The following is a 17125-nucleotide window of genomic DNA, read 5'->3' on the forward strand; positions in this document are numbered from 1 at the left end:
CCATGGGATCTAGGTTAAGAACTCCTGATTTAGAAAAACACTGAACTCTATTGATATGAAATATTGAGTTGACTATAATGGGAAGAGAGGAAACTAAACTTGTATAGGAAAATGGAAATTTGTGGAGTGCCGTATGGCCTCGGGCAAATGACTGACTTTTCTGTGTCTTAGTCATGGCTCCCCTTCCCTCTGTGAACCTGGGTTTATGGTGAAGTTCACCACGGTAACATTGGGTCAAGGCTTTGAGCTCCCCAGAGAAATATGTCCTGCTTCTTTTTGAGAATTCCTTTCCAGACTCTGTAGCCCGAGGAAATTCACAAACCCAAATTAGACAACAAATTAGCAGGGAATAATTATACTGCTGTGGGCGTTCCAGAAAAAGGAGTGAGGGCCTGTTTCCAGGTTCCTAAGCCTCGAGGAGCAAAGACCTGGCACTAGGAACTTCTTTAGGTTCATCACCTAGAGTCCCACCCTGGTGGGGTATAGTTGGTGTAGGGATGAGCCTGCTGGGTGATCTGTGTTGATAAGTGGTTGAGTGTGTGTGTGTGGGGGGGTGGAGATGAGAAAAGAAGGAAGTGGTAATGTCAGCTGATGGTAGGAACAGACTCCTGAGAGGCCCTAAGACCAACAGTATTTGGAAATTAAGTCACATCCTCTCCCGTCCCATCACCAAAGGACGTGGGCTGGTTGGCCAGTAACAAAGTGAACCTCCCCTCTTCTTATATCTGCCCTCCACCCCTTAGATATGCTGCCCTTTGGTATTTCCCCACCTTTTAAAGGCTATTCTTGGTGCTTATTTTAATCAGATTTTGCCTGGATAGGGAAGTTGAGGGTGAGGAAGAGGCCCATACCATAGAATTTCCTTGGTGTCCGACTCAGGCCCATAATACAGGTAATAATTAATATTTATTGAGCATTTAGTATGAGCTAGGCAATGTGCTGTGGGCCCTATTATGTACATAGTCTCCTTAAATTCTCCTGTCTCAAAATTTGATGATTATTTCCATTTTACAGATGAGAAAACTGAGATTCAGAGAGTTAGTTAGCTTGGTTTAGGTCATTGTATTGGGGAAAAAACCCCAAAACCCTGCCTTTCCTGGATGTATCCCATACTCTCATACTTCTACCACACTCACTTCAGACCCTTCTGATATGTGTGATTTTTTTTTCCCCCACCAAGCAATTCTTTAACACCAGCTGGGTGTCCTACAATTGTATTCAATTCTGATAGTACCTGGAGAGAGCATCACATTCCACAGGTCAAGGGCTCAGTCCCACGAGACTTTCCCCCCACTTCAGATGCCAACTTAAGTACTAGGTCTCCAAGTTACCCACAAGTCCTATCCCATTTGGCTACAGTACGGAGGATCCCATGACCTCCTCCCCCTTGGATTCAATGACTTGCTTGAGGGGCTCACAGAACTCAGGGAATCTCTTACATTTACCAGTTTATTATTATTATTATTATTATTTTAAAGATTTTATTTATTTGACAGAGAAAGACACAACAAGAGAAGGAACACAAGCAGGGGGAGTGGGAGAGGGAGAAGCAGGCCTCCCGCTCAGCAGGGAGCCCAGGACCCTGGGATCACAAACCCCGAAGGCAGATGCTTAACGGCTAAACCACCCAGGTGCCCCTACCAGTTTATTAAAGGAGGTGATGAGGGATACAAATGAACAGCCAGATGAAGAGATAGGTAGGGGAGGTCTGAGAGAGTCCCAAGCTTCTGCCCCCGTGGAGTTGGGGTGCATCAACCCACTGGTACATGGATGTGTTCCCCAACCTGGAAGCTCTCCAAACCTTATACTACTGGGATTTTTATGGAGGCTTCCTCATGGAGGCATGACTCACCATTAACCCACTTTTCAGCCCTCTCCCTTCTCAAGAGAATGGGGGTGGGGCTGAGGCTGAAAATTCCAAGCTTCTAAGGGCGTGAACTTTCTTTTTTTTTTTAAGATTTTATCCATTTATTCATGAAAGACAGAGAGAGAGAGAGAGAGAGAGAGAGAGAGAGAGGCAGAGGGAGAAGCAGGCTCCCAAGGAGCAGGGAGCCTGACGCAGGACTCGATCCCAGGACCCTGGGATCATGACCTGAGCCGAAGGCAGACGCTTAACCATCTGAGCCACCCAGGCGCCCGGGCTTGAACTTTCCAATGACCAGCCCCCATCCAGGAGCCCACCCAGAGTTGCCTGATTAGGACTAAAGACACTCGTATCACCCAGAAAATACAAGGGTGTCAGGAGCTCTGTGCCAGCAACTGGAGGCAGAGACCAGTGTATATTTTGTATGATCTCACAGTCATTGGGTCAGAAAGTGGTGAATCAAGGTTTTGAACACGGGTCACCGAGTGCCGAGTTCTTACTCACCATCACTCTGCTGTGATGCGCCCCAGAGGCATAGCTGGGACTTAGGAATTTCTCGGAGAAGAGCACCTGTGCCAGGCCCCTGCCTATCCAGTCTGTCCTGAGCCCTGGCGGTTCTACCTGCCCTAAGTTTCTCCCATCGTTTTCCCCTTCCACTCCATTGCTTGCTCTTGACTCTAGGCCTCTGTCAGTGGTCTCAGGGGTGCTCCTGGTGCCAGTCTTGGCCTCCTCCATCCCTCAGTCTGGATGCCAATGTGACTTTTCTTCCTAGAACTTTGCTTTGGGCCCGGGACCCCCTGCTCCTAAACCACTAGAGCTCCTCATTCACTACAGAATAAAATCCAAACACCATAACCACTTGCTTCCTCTTTTCTTCTCTCTGCCACATCCAAACTATACATATTGTCTCTCCTCTTGCATTAGCTTTTGTTCTGATACTTACATTTTTATCAAAACTGTTTAAAATGCATTTCAATGGTATACGTTGCCATGGATCCTTTGGGGACAAGAATAAATATTAAATTGTAATAACACAGGTAAATACTCATCATTTCCCAGGGGCCCTGGCCAAATTCAGTCCTTCCCCTTAAAAAGGCCTCCTCACACCCCTCCCTGGATTGAGATCCTATCTCTCTCTCAGGCTCCAGGTGAAACTTCGCCAGTTTAGGTAAACCTCCCACTGCCCTGGGCCTGAATATCACCCACTTCTCCCAACTTTTGTTCGTCATCTGACTGTACAAACTGGGAACAAGCATGGCCTGAAGCCCCGGCACTTCCCCGAGTTAGACCTGGGTGTGAATGCTGCTCTGCCACTTCCAGCTGAGGGAACTTGAGCAAGTCACTTCATCTCTGAATCTGTTTCTGCATTCATACTACGTGGGTAATACCATCTATTGTACGTGTACATGCGGTCATGCGGTTAAATGCCAAATTCACAGCATCCTAAGAGGTGGTAGAGACCGGCGGCTAAGACGATAGCCCTTGGACCTGGGTTCAAACCCTGGCTCTACCACTTACTCACATTGTGACCTTGGATGAACTATTGAATATTCGGTGACTCAGTTTCCCTAGCTGTAAAATGGAGATGATAGGTTTATTATAGGAATAAGTGAGTTGATACATGTAGGGTACTTAGATGCCTGGCTCAGAGAAGTTGATTAAAAACAAATTGGCCGTTACCTTATAAAGCATTCTTTCTCCTTATTCAAGGTTCCATTCGTTATCCCTGTGATGAAGTTTAAGTGAGGTTCAGTAGGGTGCAGTCTGGAGCTGACGACCAAGAAAGAATTCTTGAGACATCTTTGGTGCAAAATGGTGGCTTATTAAAACACGGGCATCAGGACCCGTGGGCAGAAAGAGCTGCTGCCCTGGGGTTGGGAGGGGTGGCTGATTTGTACTTGGGAGTTGGGGGAGGTAAGGAAAAGGGAGGTCTCAAAAGGATTTTTGTATGTTAAAGAAGACTTACAGGATACCAGAGGCCTTGCCATTGTCAAGTTAAGGTTGTTTTTCCTTCTAGCGAGGCATTAACTGTAAGATAATTGGGAGCTTCCTGGAGAAACATTACACTTTGCCCACTTCAAGTGTCTGTCAATGGGCTGCAGGTTATAAGGACGTTTAATTGTATCTACGTTCCCTTCTGGAAGCGAGGCCATTGATAGAAATGTTTTGTCCTTGTAAATTGCTGAGACATTTGTAAACTGAGGGAGACTCCTGTCCCTCAAGAGTGTGATCTCTATCAGTTAACCATTTGTTTTTCCTTTAGGGCAGCCAGGAATGCCGGAGGAATGTCACACATGTCCCACCCAGGAGTGGGGGGGGTGGGGGGATGTTGCAGGGTGTCAGCTTATGCTTTGTCCTCAGCCAGCCTTCTCTTCCCTCATCACCTGGGCCTAGACTGCCACTGTCACAACCGAGGCAGTGTCCTGTATGTTCTTTTATCCCTGAGCCTAATACCCTGCCTGGCATGTGCGCAAGATCTGTTTATGCTGCTGAACACACCGTGGTGGGTATCATGGGAAGATGCCTACAGATGCAAAGGATAAGGTTTCCAAATTGTGATCACCTGGAGCAGATGCTGAGTGGGGAGGGGAGGTTGGGGATAGAGGTGGAAGAGGAGGAGGGCTGGCTCCCTCCCCCCCCCAAAAAAAACCATGCTCTTAATCAGATTCAGAGTGTGCCATCCTGGCAGGACACCTCTCCGGGTGGGTGTGGGGGTGGGTTTCAGGCCTCACCTCAGTGGTGCCACAGCCCCGCCTACCTCTGCCCCCATCCAGGGTGCTGTCCGCTCCCCTGCTCCCACCCGGGTGGCCTCCTGCCTCGCCAGTCCCTTCCAGCCGCAGCCCGGGGCCTCCCCGCCTGGCCACACTTCCCGAGCCCCGCAAGGGTTAAGGCAGCGGAGAGGAGAGGTTTGGGCTGACGTCGCTCTGGCTGAAGGTGGTTCCCCTCGGATGAGGATGGGAGAGCCTGGCGAGCTGAAACCCGAGCTCCCGTTCGGCTGGGGCTTGGGGAGGTCCCTGTAAGAGCCGCCTGCCCCCGACCTCCCGCGGTCCCTCCGCAGCAGTCGCTCATCGGGCACGGGCGTGGGAACGATGGAGCTGGGCTGCTGGACGCAGTTGGGGCTCACTTTCCTGCAGCTCCTTCTCATCTCATCTTTGCCTAGAGGTACCGTGAGTAGTGTTTAGGGGCCCCCCCAGGGTTATTTCCCTCCTGGGTACGGTGGGGAGCATGCCTGGGGAGCCCCAAGGGATGGTGCTGGGCGGGGGATGGCCAGCGCTTCTTCTAGTCTTGTCTGATCTTAGGGGCTTGGCTGGTGGTGCTGGAGTGTCTGTCCTCCCTGAGAATGTGACACCGCTTTATCATCCCGACTTGTGGGACTGACCTGCCTCAGGAAGGGGTACGAGCTCTAGTTTACTTTGCTGGTTTTCGTTTTATCTTTGTAAAGCACAGACGTACCTCCGGGAATCTATCCAGTCTGACTCACCCACTCTGACTGGCAAAAGGGAGAAGTTTCCCCTGGAAAGAGCCCCTTCAGAGGTGAAGCGGGAAGGAGAGAAACCAATCAAGAGCAAGGCTTGCAGCAAGGGTGTCCCTCCTGGTGAATGTTGCTTGATGAAATGTGGCTTGTCACACCCTTCAGAACAGAGCCCCAGCATGGGAGATTTACCCACTCAGCATATACGCACTTCCTTCCTGATAAGAATGAGAAAGAAGAAGAGAAAGCCGAGGTTAAAAGTGCAAGCGTTTCTGGGGACACACAGCGTTTGTTTAGAAAGAGCCCTGGCTTGTGTGTTTTTGCACTATCATTTTCTGAGCCGCAAACCCCATGTCAAATGGGCTCCCGGGGCGAGGGAGGCTGAAGTGTGACCCAGAGCTCTCGGGGGCCTCTTGGCCCAGTGAGGGGATGGCAGGCTTGTCTTGTCATTGCTTGCTAGAAGGCAAGGAAGCAGGGACTTCTTAAGAGCCTTTGTCCTTATGCGCCTCCAGTGGGGCAAGGTGTCAGGAGGCAGGTGGGACCTCAGGAGGAAAGGACAGGCTGACATGTGCAGATGTGACAAAACAGGGCAGCTCTGATAGGAGCAGAGAGTGTGTGAGCATTTGCTGCTCGCCTTCTGTGCTGGTTACTTGTCACCTGTGTTCTAGAGAGGTGCATGCTCGGTGGCTGCAAGTCACTGGTGAGTGTCCCAGAATGAAACAGAGTAAGTGGGGTGGTGAGGGCATAAAATCAGCAGTCTGCTGTATGGATGGGGGACTTGACCATAGGCACAGCCCTTCATGATGATCAAAAACCCAAGATACATGGGGAAAAAAGAAACCCAACAAACCCATTTTGGTCAATACTTTCCATCTACCTATAGCCTACTGGCCCCAGGTGAAATCTTCTCTCTCTCAAACTGGAGTGTTTCATTTGAATTTTGCCTCAGTGGCATCTGGAGTAGCCCAAAGACAATAAATAATGAAGGAAGAAGGAGTCCCCATGAGGGGATATCTCCTTGATAATCCATAAACACAGACCCTCGCCTAGGGGTAGGTCGAGGACTTTATATTAGGATTCCTCTCTGCTCCATCTCTGCCTCTTGGAGCCGAACCTCCAGGGCACGGTGGCCCTAGCCCAACTCAACTCCAGGGGAGGCCGGTTCCTTCCCAGAGCACCAGGGCTCCAACAACTTAGCTTCCCCCTGACCACGTCAATGCTCCCCTGCTTCCTTTTTTTTTTTTTTGTAATGTGGCAGGTGAGATGGCTCAAGCTCATACAAGTTAAAGAACAAAGCTCAGCTGCCCCTTTCTTCTTGCCCAGGATCTGGAAAAAAAAAAAAAAAACATTTACTCCTGACCCAAGAATCTTTTACCTTTTGCTATGGAAAAGCTTTGAAGGAAGGGTGCCTGGTTTCTTGGCAGTCAAGCCGCTGACCGAACCGGGGAGCAACTTCCAGCAACTTCACGTGTCTAGTGAGGATATTTTGGTTGTTGAAAGTTCACTTTCAGAGGAGGAGATGGAGAAATAGAGTCGAGAAGGAAAATATTTCTTCAAGCAGTGAGTGAGTCCACTCCCGGCTGGAATGCTGAATCTGGCCGGGTCTAGAAAAGCCTGAAAGCAGATTTCATCTCATTGCTTTTGTACAAAGAGGGGTTTTGATGAAACATAAACATCCACTGGGATGGTACAGGAGGTTGTTGCTCATCGGCACGGGACTCATGTTGGAGGATGAGAATGCAAACATTAGGCCAAGTGATAACCCAACATAAACAGCATGGGGGGGCGAAGAAACCCGACTCCACTGACTTCACCAAATAGCAGGAGCCCTGCCAGCAGGATCCTGCCGAAGAGGAGAAACTCATTTAAAATATGTGGCTCCGGGGAATGAAACCTTAATATGGATAATTTTGCAAGTGTTGTTTCCAACAGGCATTAGCTTGTGGGGAACAAACATAAAGGCAACCGGGGAAGATAATTTGAAGCCCAGCTATTCAGTGGGCAGGAGCAGTCAGCTGAGAAAGGGAATGTGGAAGGAAAGCAAGGGGGAAGGAGTGGAGTGGCAAGAAAAAATTCGATGTTGGTTGATAATGGGATGTGTTAGCAAATTCCAAGGAGAGAGCTATGAAAATTGGGCCATCTTGGCTAGGGTGGATTTTTGTGGGGACCATGAAGACAGTGTTCCCCTGATCTATACTCTGAGAGCTTTGGCTTCTCTAGCAGGAAAATAATCTGATGGGATCATGGATTTTGGGAGCTGGGAGTGACTTTGGAGGTCATTTAGTGTGAGTACCTTAATTTCAGAGGAATGGATGATGTGCCCAGTCTGTGAGCCAAATGCTGTACATGAACATGTATGAATTCTCAGACCATGCTGATAAGGTAGGGCTCTTATTATCCTCATTTTACAAATGGGGTTTAGAGAGGTTCTGTGACCTGTTCAAGGATACACAGGCATGGTTTCCCCAAAAAATTAAACATTTGACCTAGCAATTCCACTTCTGGGTATATTCACAAAAGAACTGAAAGCAGGAACTTGAACATAGATTTTGTACACCAGTGTCCTTTGCAGGATTATTCCCAATAGCCAAAAAGGAGAAACAACCCAAAATGTCCATCAATGGATAAACAAAGTGTGGTGTATACATATACTGGAATCTTAATCAACCTTAAAAAGGAATAAAGTTCAGGGTACAACAGGGTTGAATTTTGAAGACATTATGCTAAGTAAAAGAAGCCAGACACAAAGGACGAATGAATACCGTATGATTTTACTTATGTAAGGTATATAGAGCAGTCAGATTCATCGAGAAAGTAGAACAGTGGCCAGCAGGGGCGGGGGGAGACAGGCTGGGGGGAGTGAGGGCTTAGTGGGTGTAGAGTTTCACTATGAGATGACAGAGTTCTGGAGATGAATGTTGGTGCTGGTTGCAAGAGAGACTGAATGGAACACTTAAAAGTGATTAAAATGGTAAGTTTTGCATTACTTATATTTTGCTGCAATAATGATTAAAAAAAAAAAAAGAATACAAAGGCAGATGAGCGTGGGGTGAGCCCAGACTGTCCAATTCCTGAGCTCAAGCTCACCTGGTACCTGGCTGACTTAAACCCACACATCTAACGGATGGATCGATTATGCTGATGCACATGTCCGCTTGGCGCAGCCTCACGACATGCGTGGTAGGGGACAGTCCTTGCCAGCTCCAGTTTTGGTGGCACCATTGTGCTGTCTTGGGTGGCTGTGGCAAAGAGGGAGACTGTAGAGCTGAAGGTCTGGCAGTCTTTGGGTCAAAATGCCTGCAAAAGTATTTAGTAGGACACTAGGCTTAACATGTTTTGAACCTGAATCCTTTGAGGTAGGCTGGCCCCCTCTATGGCCAGACACCCCACATTTTCAACCCACACATATGTTGCCAGCCACTCCCTACTGGCATTTGAGATTTTGACTGCCATTCTTGAGAGGGTGGGGTAGAATGGGCGAGTGAAATCCAGAAGGTGGGGGGCTGAGTGCTGAATGGGGAGAAATGAGAGCGGGGGTTGAGTAGCTTGACAGGACTTTTAAAAGAAGGAACGTAAATATATTTTACGTTTTGTAGAACACATAGAGCCTCTGTGACCACCCACTCTTCGGTAAAAATGTTTTATTCCCATAAGTGTCCTTGAGCATGAGCTTTTGGTGGAAACAGAGGATGAGGCTGGGTATTGTGTCTGGGTCTATAAGCTGGGGACAAAGCACCTTTGGGCATGGGAGTGTCTCAGAAATATCCCGAAGTCTTAGGGAGAGCTTTGGAATACCACTGGTGTGGACTGAAGGTTTGATTTAAAGTCACTTATATCTGGGTTACTAGATGTCTAGATGGCTAGACAGAAATGGCCAAGAGAATGGTGTCTGGGGGAATCTAATGATGGGTCTTAAGTGAGAAATTATTTCCACCTGCCCCGCTAGGGGCGGCCAATCCCCATGCAAGAGAAACTTCTCTACCTGCCTCTCCTGAGACCAGCTCTAGAAGCTGCCATCAATTTGGGGTATGTGCAGGTTGGGGGAGGTGCCATTTCGGTGATAAATGGGGGAAGTTTGTGCTCCCCATCCCCCCACATGGGGGAGGACTTGTCACCCTCACTCTGGGATATGGGAAAGTCACAAGAGCCCGGCTCCCTCTCCTCTTTTTTTATTTTAAAGGTGAGGGAAATGCAGTGTTTACGTTTTCCAGTTCCTGAACTCCACGGAGTAGAGGACCCCAAGGCCAGCTGGAGCTTTGAAAACTACCAGATCAGTGGCAGAAAGTCTAGCAGATTCCAAGCCTGGTCTGCGTTTAAGGAATTCTGTTTGTCAGCCATCATAAGATCTGGGCCAAAGTATTAGTTTTATGGTAGAGAGAAAGAAGTGATAATGTAGGAAAAAGGAAACCTGCTACTTATAAACAAAACCACCCAAGGAAGGCAGAGAATTAGAGCTGGCTGGAGACATCCTCCTCTCTTAATCAGAGGGACTTCCACTACTCCCCACTCAGCTCCACTCCTCTCATTTTTTCTTGGGTGCAATTATATGTGAGACAGACACAGAGCCCATTTTTTCTTGGGTGCAATTCTATGTGGGTTGAAGAAGAGTGGGTAGGGGTTATACCTCAAAGTCTTCACCCTTGATGACAGAAGCACCAAACGGCCTCCCATCCTGTCAAAGATAAGGGATCTAACTGCAAGTTTGGCCACCTAAATGATTTGTGGAGTTTGTGGTAAATACCAGGCACTGTCCTATGTGCTTTACATTTAATTTATTTAATCACACATGGAGGAACTCAGGCAGAGAGTGCCTGCCCAGGTCACACATGTCTGGATATCCGCGTCTTGAACCCAGACAGTCTGACTCCATTAACACACGCCCTGAAATACTCCGTAACACTGCCACAGTGAGCACTGGCTCCAGCTCTGGTAGATCGGCTGGCTGTATTCTGGCTGAATCATAAAGGAGCATGGTGTTAGTAGGGAAATCTGGTTATCCCTTGGACACTCTAAATGTCCTAAAGGAGGCGCTGAGCAGACCAAAACTCTAACCAGTTTCTGGGATAGCTGTCCCCAGGATCGTGTGTCTTAGTCTGATTCAGCACAGGAAGTGAGGATTTCTCTGTCTCATGGTCAGCTTTTATAATTAGACTCATGTGTCTGCAAAGCGACAGAATTAAAGATGAGCCATGTTTCACGTCCAGCCCTGACACTTTGTAGCTTAGCTCCTTTATGGATTTATTCTGTCAAGATCATCAATGTGTAAACCGGCTGAGGAATGGGAGAAGCAGGCCCGGAATGAATAAAGGAAAGCGTTTTTTTCCCTTCTTTTTTTTGGCATAACGCAGCTGATGGATATAGCAGGTGATGGAGACACTATCCCCTTCCAGTAACATTAAGATGGGTTTTAACCAATTCATTTCAACCTTGAATGAGGACCTAATGTCTACCTGACACTAATGTCAAGCAGGTAAGAGAAGTGCCCCCATTGGCTGGGCAGTAAAAGAGGACACCTATTTCTGTCACTCTCCTGCCTCTGCATTTGGACACATGCCCTTATTCCTGCAGGGCGGGCATCTTTATCACCATCCTCTCTGAGGTCCTGGCTGCTCCAGAGGGCAGAGTTAGTGGTTTGGCAGCAAGTATCTGTGTGAGTAGAAGTCTGGTCTGTTGGTTTGGTGATTGGAAAACTGAGGCTGCCGCCAGAACGGAGTGAGGAACACATTCAGGCAACGTTAGCTCATGGGGAGACACAGCAATTGTCCTCATAAGCTGAATTCATGCTTGGTTAAAAAAAAATTTCCAGCCAGTTTAATGGAAAACCACTAAATGGAGGGGATGTTGGCCCAGTTTGCTTCAAATCAAATGAATCATTTGAAGACTCTGGGGAACTAAAGTGTTTGTGTTTTTCAGAGTCCCCCCTTCACTTACTTCATAGGATCCCTTTGCAGGTGATCAGTGAATCCCCCTTATGCTGGAATCTTACCTCAGGATCAACAGCAACAGTGAAACACACCCGAGATGTCCCAGGACAAGTTGCCTGAGCTTAGCTTCTAGCTGGTCATGTCTACACCCCTATTTTCCCACACGCCCTTGGCTCACCTGGATGTGAGAGGGGGGGCGGGGCTTGGCTGCCAGTAAAGAACCTTTGTTGCAGGACTTCTTGGTCTGGCTATCTGCCTCCCAGTGGGTGGTTGACTGCCTGATTCTCCCTTCTGGGCAAACCCAGCTCCCCTGGTCCAGCCCACCGGTGGAACAGAACAAGCGAGCATCCCAAGTCTTCGTGGAAATGAACTACTAACTGCAAGAAACCAAAATATTCACCAGGAATGGACCCAATGGATTCTTCATACCACAGGGTTGAGACTCCCACAGTGTCCCAGCAAGAGACGTTTCTAACATCACTCTTTGTCAGCGCTCACCTTTCCCTGGAAATCACACATGCGTCCTGTGTCCACGTTCAGGTATTTATTCAGCAAACTTGCTCATGCACCCACCAGGTGCCGGACATGATCCTCGGTGCTTGCAGATGCCATGGTGAATAAGACAGAGCCCTTTTGCTTAAGGCACTGGCAATCCGTTGATAGAGTTGATGGTCCAGTCTGGTGTTTTCCAAAGTGGGTTTCATGGAATTCTAATGCTGGAAGAGCTTCAGCAAAAATAAACAGCCAAAACCTAGGATGAACAGAGTCTGGGGGATGTGGAGATTGGCTACGCACAAAGCATGTATAGACATTGCAAAGCCCTGTATAAAGAAAGCTGTGATTAGCATTTTATAAGGTTAAGCACAGAACCTCTTTCCACATCATACCTTATACTATCCAGGGGAATTAGTACTCCCTGGAATATAGTTTGGAAAACTGCTCTCTTGCCCATAATGAATGCGACATTGAAGAATACCTCACCGTTAGGATAGGGGAAGGAGGGAATTTGAAAGTCCGTGAAACATGGGCTTCTCTTCAGACTTCTGCTGAGCGCCTGGCGGGAAGTCTGATGCCCTAGCCGCTTAGTGCTCCTCAAGAGGGTGAAAGAGCTTGGAGATGCCCCGTTCATGTTGAGAAACATCCTCGCCAGCACTGACCTGCATGATTCGTTGAGAAAACTCATTTCTCATCTTCAGGTTGCTGACAGTAATGCGGTCGGTCTGGGATCATTGAACAAATGGAATCTGATGAATGCGTGCCCATGGTGACGTGGCAGTACCCGGGAGCCATAGGGCTGTGGTCTGACTTTCCGGCTAGATTGTATCCTTGGTGACAGTTACACAGTCTCCCCTTCCCAAATGTGGGGACTGTCTGAGCATTCTTCTAATCCCCGGGGGCCCAGGACCATTCATCACCAACTACCGTCTCTTCTCCACTCCACCTGCCTCACCACACACCCGGAGGCTTGTCTCCAACCCTGGTATATGCTGGCTCTGGGATAGCCCAGTCACTGGGACCCTAATTTGCACATCCTGAAGTGATCTGGGCTCTTTAGGTTGGGGCCGTATCCCATAGCGACAGCACATGACTTTGAGCTGCTCATCAACCCGTTGCTTGCTGTTTCTGGGAACTTCTTTGTTCCTGCCTTTGCTAAATATTGTTCATGTTGTCATGCAAGATGGCTTCTCCCTTGGCCCTAGCATTGGCTGCCTCCTTTCTCTGCCCTGACTTGTTTCAGACTGGGTAATTACAGTGGCAATGGGTGAGGCATAAAACCAGTTGTTCCTTCAAGGGGTATCCTACCTAAGTGGACTTGAGTCACCCGTGACCTCAGCGAAGATTCAGGCCTCAGTTGCCATAGTTGTGGGGTTCATCCTTGGTGTGGTTGTGTCCCTGTTTGAATGCACACGTACGCAGAAAAGTAGAGATGTGGATGTATGTGTCTGTATGAATATGTATATATGTGGGGTGTACAGTATTGTGGTTTAAAATATGGGCCAGGGTTTGAATCTGTCGTTTATGGCTGCTTTTCTTGGGCAAGTTCCTTAACTTCTTTCATGTGGCCTTCCCACCTTTCAACTTGTAGACTGAGGGTAATAGTGTCTTTTGGGTTTATTGCAGGGGTTAAATGAGAATTGACTTGAAATGCTTAGTGAAGCATCTTGCAAAAAGGGAGTGCTCAGGAAATTAGAGATGTCTCCTTCTCTGCCTTCTGCTGTTCTTCCCACTAGCACACGTTTCACAGGGAATCGAAAGGAAATACTGGGTGTTCTGTCTGTAGTAGGAGGGGACTTACAAGGTCCTCTTGAGGCCCTCTTTGCCTCAGGCTACAGTCCTATGCTATTCATCGGTGGCTCTGTCAGAAAAAACTTCCCTAAAGAGTCAACGTAAGTTTCTCTCTTTGAGACTTGCTTCCTTCCCTTGGTTTTATCATGCATCCACTTTACAACCTTAGGGGAAGTGTCTTCTTCATGTGGTGCCTTAGTTTCTCCATGTTTGAAACAGGACGAGTGAGCGGTAGTTTCTTGCAGGGACTGAGAGGTCGAGCGGTCAAGGGTTTTTCCAGAGTAGGTGATTCTGGGTCAGTGGCCTCACGTCCCAAACAGGAGATGTTGCTCCTGACCCCCTGTCGTGATTCAAGGGTGGAGCGAGGCAGGAATCCTCAGGCAAAAAGTTGCCCTTCATCAGATCCTAGCCTGCAGAGCTGGGGGAGGTAACTATAATGAAGGCTCGCCTGCCCATAGCTGCTGCCAGCTTAGGGTTTAGTGAATGGGACATACCATCGTAAACGCATCATCCGCACTTAGCCTCCGTCCACACTCGACCTATGCTGTTGGCTAGCTGGCTCTGGTAGAAGGAGAATCTGCCTTCTGCCTGGCATCATTGACTGTGGACATGAAGTCAATAACACTAACTCTGGAAGCTATTGGCGGGGAGGTAAATGTGGCCGACCAAGACTCCTGTGTGGCCTCGACATGCTCTGATTCAGAAGGACGGGTTTGGAAGTATGGAAGACTGGGGGCTGGGCGGGGGGATAGTTTGTAGAATTCTTGGGTCCAGGGAAATCCACATTGGATTTTTAGGGGATAGCTTAAGTTTTATTGTTTTTAACTTAGCCATTCTAATGCTTCAGTTGATGTCATATTGGCTGAATTCTATTGCCAAGTACTTTTAGATGCATTATTAAATTTTGTTCATAGTAGCCAATTCTACTAAAAAAATAAGATCCAGTCAGCTCATGTTCCAACAATTGAAATAACCCAGAAGCAGCTGTCCTTCAAGGATTTCCAGCACCGCAGTTGTTGAGGATAATGGCAACTGGGGGCTCTGCCAAATGCCAGAGTTTAGGTTTTGTTCCCTTTGACTATGGATGTAGAATTTCTATTTCTAGAAGAGAAGCAGCAGGAAGTAAACTCTGTCCTATTTAAGTAGGTGTCTGAAGAGGGGATCTTAGGGATCTAGAAGCAAGGGGAGGAGCTCAGAATGCCCCGATTTCAATATGAGCATACTGCCTAAAAATGCCACATATGTGTGGGCCTCAGGAGAAGACATTATTACTCAGCCCCTTCACTCCCTTAGCCATCGGTGCCTCAGCCCAAGATGGGGTGGCTTTGTATGCTGCAGAGAAGAATGGTATTGTCTTGATAAATCTGCAATTTTTCTTTCAAAGCCCTTTCTGCTCATTGCCTTCTTCAGTCACAATGACGTCAACAGCCCCATCAACTTTACACCTATCCACTTGAGGCTTCGGGCTAAGGCGTCTTGTCTACTACGATTGTCCAGCAGCATACGAGAGGGACAGACTCAGGATTAACATTTGGGTGGTCTGATTCCCAAATGTGTCCGTCTCATCAATGCTGCATTCTTATCGCTGCAAAGTCAGAGGTGTGAACTCTCTAGGATCAAGGTAGCATGTTGGAAGGAATGAGACTCTGACCCTAGAAAGATGTGGGTTCTGATCCTTCTTCTTTCACCTGAAAACGGTGCCACCTGAGGCAGTTTATTTACCCTGTGTGTTCCTCAGTTTCCTCATGTGTTAAATGAAGAAAATCAGACTTACTTTGAAGGCTGGCTGTGAGGATTCAATGAGCGGGTATGGGCCCAGGGCTTGGACGTTTTCCCTGGGGCTGCCGGGACCCAGGGTGCCTAGAAGGATGAACGAAGAGCCAGTGTAGAGCAGTGTGCTTAATAAAGGGTGAGCAGGGAAATCAAGTGACAAACTGATTTTTGCCTCCCTGTCCCTCCCCATTGTATGCATACCTAAAAACCAGATTTCTATGGACTCCATTAAAAGTTTTATCACTCCTGGTACCCAAAGGGGGTGATGAAAACCTTGACTCCACAGCTATCATTATCTCATTAACAAGAGGAGCTGTGAGAGGGGGCAGCCTGAGGTCACTGAGGTGGGAAATCGAGCCAGGCGGGGACTGAGGGTCTCGGGTTGACAGGATGGTTCTCAAAGGCTCAGGAGGAGACACAGAGTCAGCAAGCATTCCCTATTCCCTGACTCACAGTCCTGCCTGCCTGGGGTTTGCTTGTCATCGATTGTGATCCTGTGAGCAGGTGGCCAGACCCTGGGGCAGTCAGGAAAGCTGTGGGCTGCAGAGCTGTCCTCAGTCTGGGGAGTGCAGATCTCACCAGTGGAGGGGGGCTGGGACTGAGGGGCCCAAGCTGTCTAATCGGATCTCCCCCTTGAGGCAAACATCTTTTTTCCTCCCTCTGGTCTCAGGAGGTTTATAGAATGCAGGGTGGTAAAGACTTGGTAGAAATGTTAATTACATGTGGTTAGCTGGGAGGACTTGGAGGTTTTGGTGGACAGAAAGAGGGGTTCCGACATCAAGGAGGAGTGGGCACAGGATGAAAGTCCCTTTCTTTGCCACCTTCTGGGATGGTCTCGGCCTGGGCCTTTAATGTGACAACTGATGTTTCAATCATGTAAGGAATAGGCTGACCCCTGTTTTCCCGAAGAATCCTCTGAAGTTTTTCGGATGGACCTTAACGGCCATCGGTGTCAACATGTTTCCTTAAAATCTGGTGTTGAGCACCTGGCACTTGGAGACTACGCTTCGGGGGACACAGTTGCCCCCCCCCCCCGCCACTCTGTGGAGACGAGCACCTGCTGTTTGAGCGATTCCCTGTACCCCACCTGGTCAGCAGGAGAGAGAGAGAGAGGTCAGTGCTGGAGAGCCTCCAGGTGGACTGTCAGGCTGCTAAGGAACCCTGCAACATGAGGATGGTGACGATGACGTCAGCAGCTTTCTTTCACCCATTCATTCATTCGATCGCCACTCTGTGAAAGCTGAGCCTGCGCCGGCTCGGTGTGGCCATCATTGCTTCTGTATTCCCATTGTTAAAGCAGGACCAGGAGGTGAAGTGCCTTCCATTTTCCAAAGTGAGTTCTGGAAGAAGCAAAGCGGGACCAATATAACTGGACTCTCCACCCTGGTTAGGAGACACCGGGATGGCTTCTGCCCAGGCAGCTGAGGGGGCCACTTGGGCTGAGCTCAGGATACCGAATTCCTTCGTGACTCTCTTGCTTTCATTGGCCCTGATTTAAAAAAGAGAGGGGTGGGCACCTGCACACATGGGATAATTATGCAGCAATTTAAAACCACTTTTGAAGACTATGCAGTGTCAAGAGAAGACATCCTTGATCTGAGAAAAGAAAAAAAAAAAGCAGTTTCTAACACCGAACATTATATGTTACCAGTTTGGGGAAGAAGACTATGTGTCCACATGTGTCAGTGTCTACATGTGGATATATATGTCCATTGAAATAAGACAACTGGAAAGATGGACAGCAAAATATTATCATTATTCCTGAATAGTTTTTATTCCTCTATTTATGACTTTATTTTTGAAGCT

The 17125-nt window shown here is 48.2% G+C and overlaps 1 protein-coding gene across 2 annotated transcripts in view; it reads left to right on the forward strand.

Moving 5' to 3' along the window:
- The first annotated feature begins 4771 nt into the window (after window positions 1-4771).
- PAMR1 (peptidase domain containing associated with muscle regeneration 1) overlaps window positions 4772-17125 on the forward strand; it is a 72158-nt gene continuing 59804 nt past the window's right edge. Inside the window, exon 1 of one of the 2 annotated variants that reach the window (XM_088017601.1) lies at window positions 4772-5026. In XM_088017601.1, coding sequence (XP_087873727.1) covers window positions 4954-5026 — 73 coding nt within the window. In that variant the 5' untranslated portion in view covers window positions 4772-4953. The remainder of the gene's footprint in view (window positions 5027-17125) is intronic. The other variant, XM_088017599.1, reaches the window with a different exon arrangement.

This window comes from Eumetopias jubatus, unplaced genomic scaffold (assembly GCF_037043125.1).
Source record: "Eumetopias jubatus isolate StellerSeaLion01/CBP00866 unplaced genomic scaffold, mEumJub1_p1.0 scaffold_13, whole genome shotgun sequence".
In the NCBI taxonomy this organism is placed as follows: domain Eukaryota; kingdom Metazoa; phylum Chordata; class Mammalia; order Carnivora; family Otariidae; genus Eumetopias; species Eumetopias jubatus.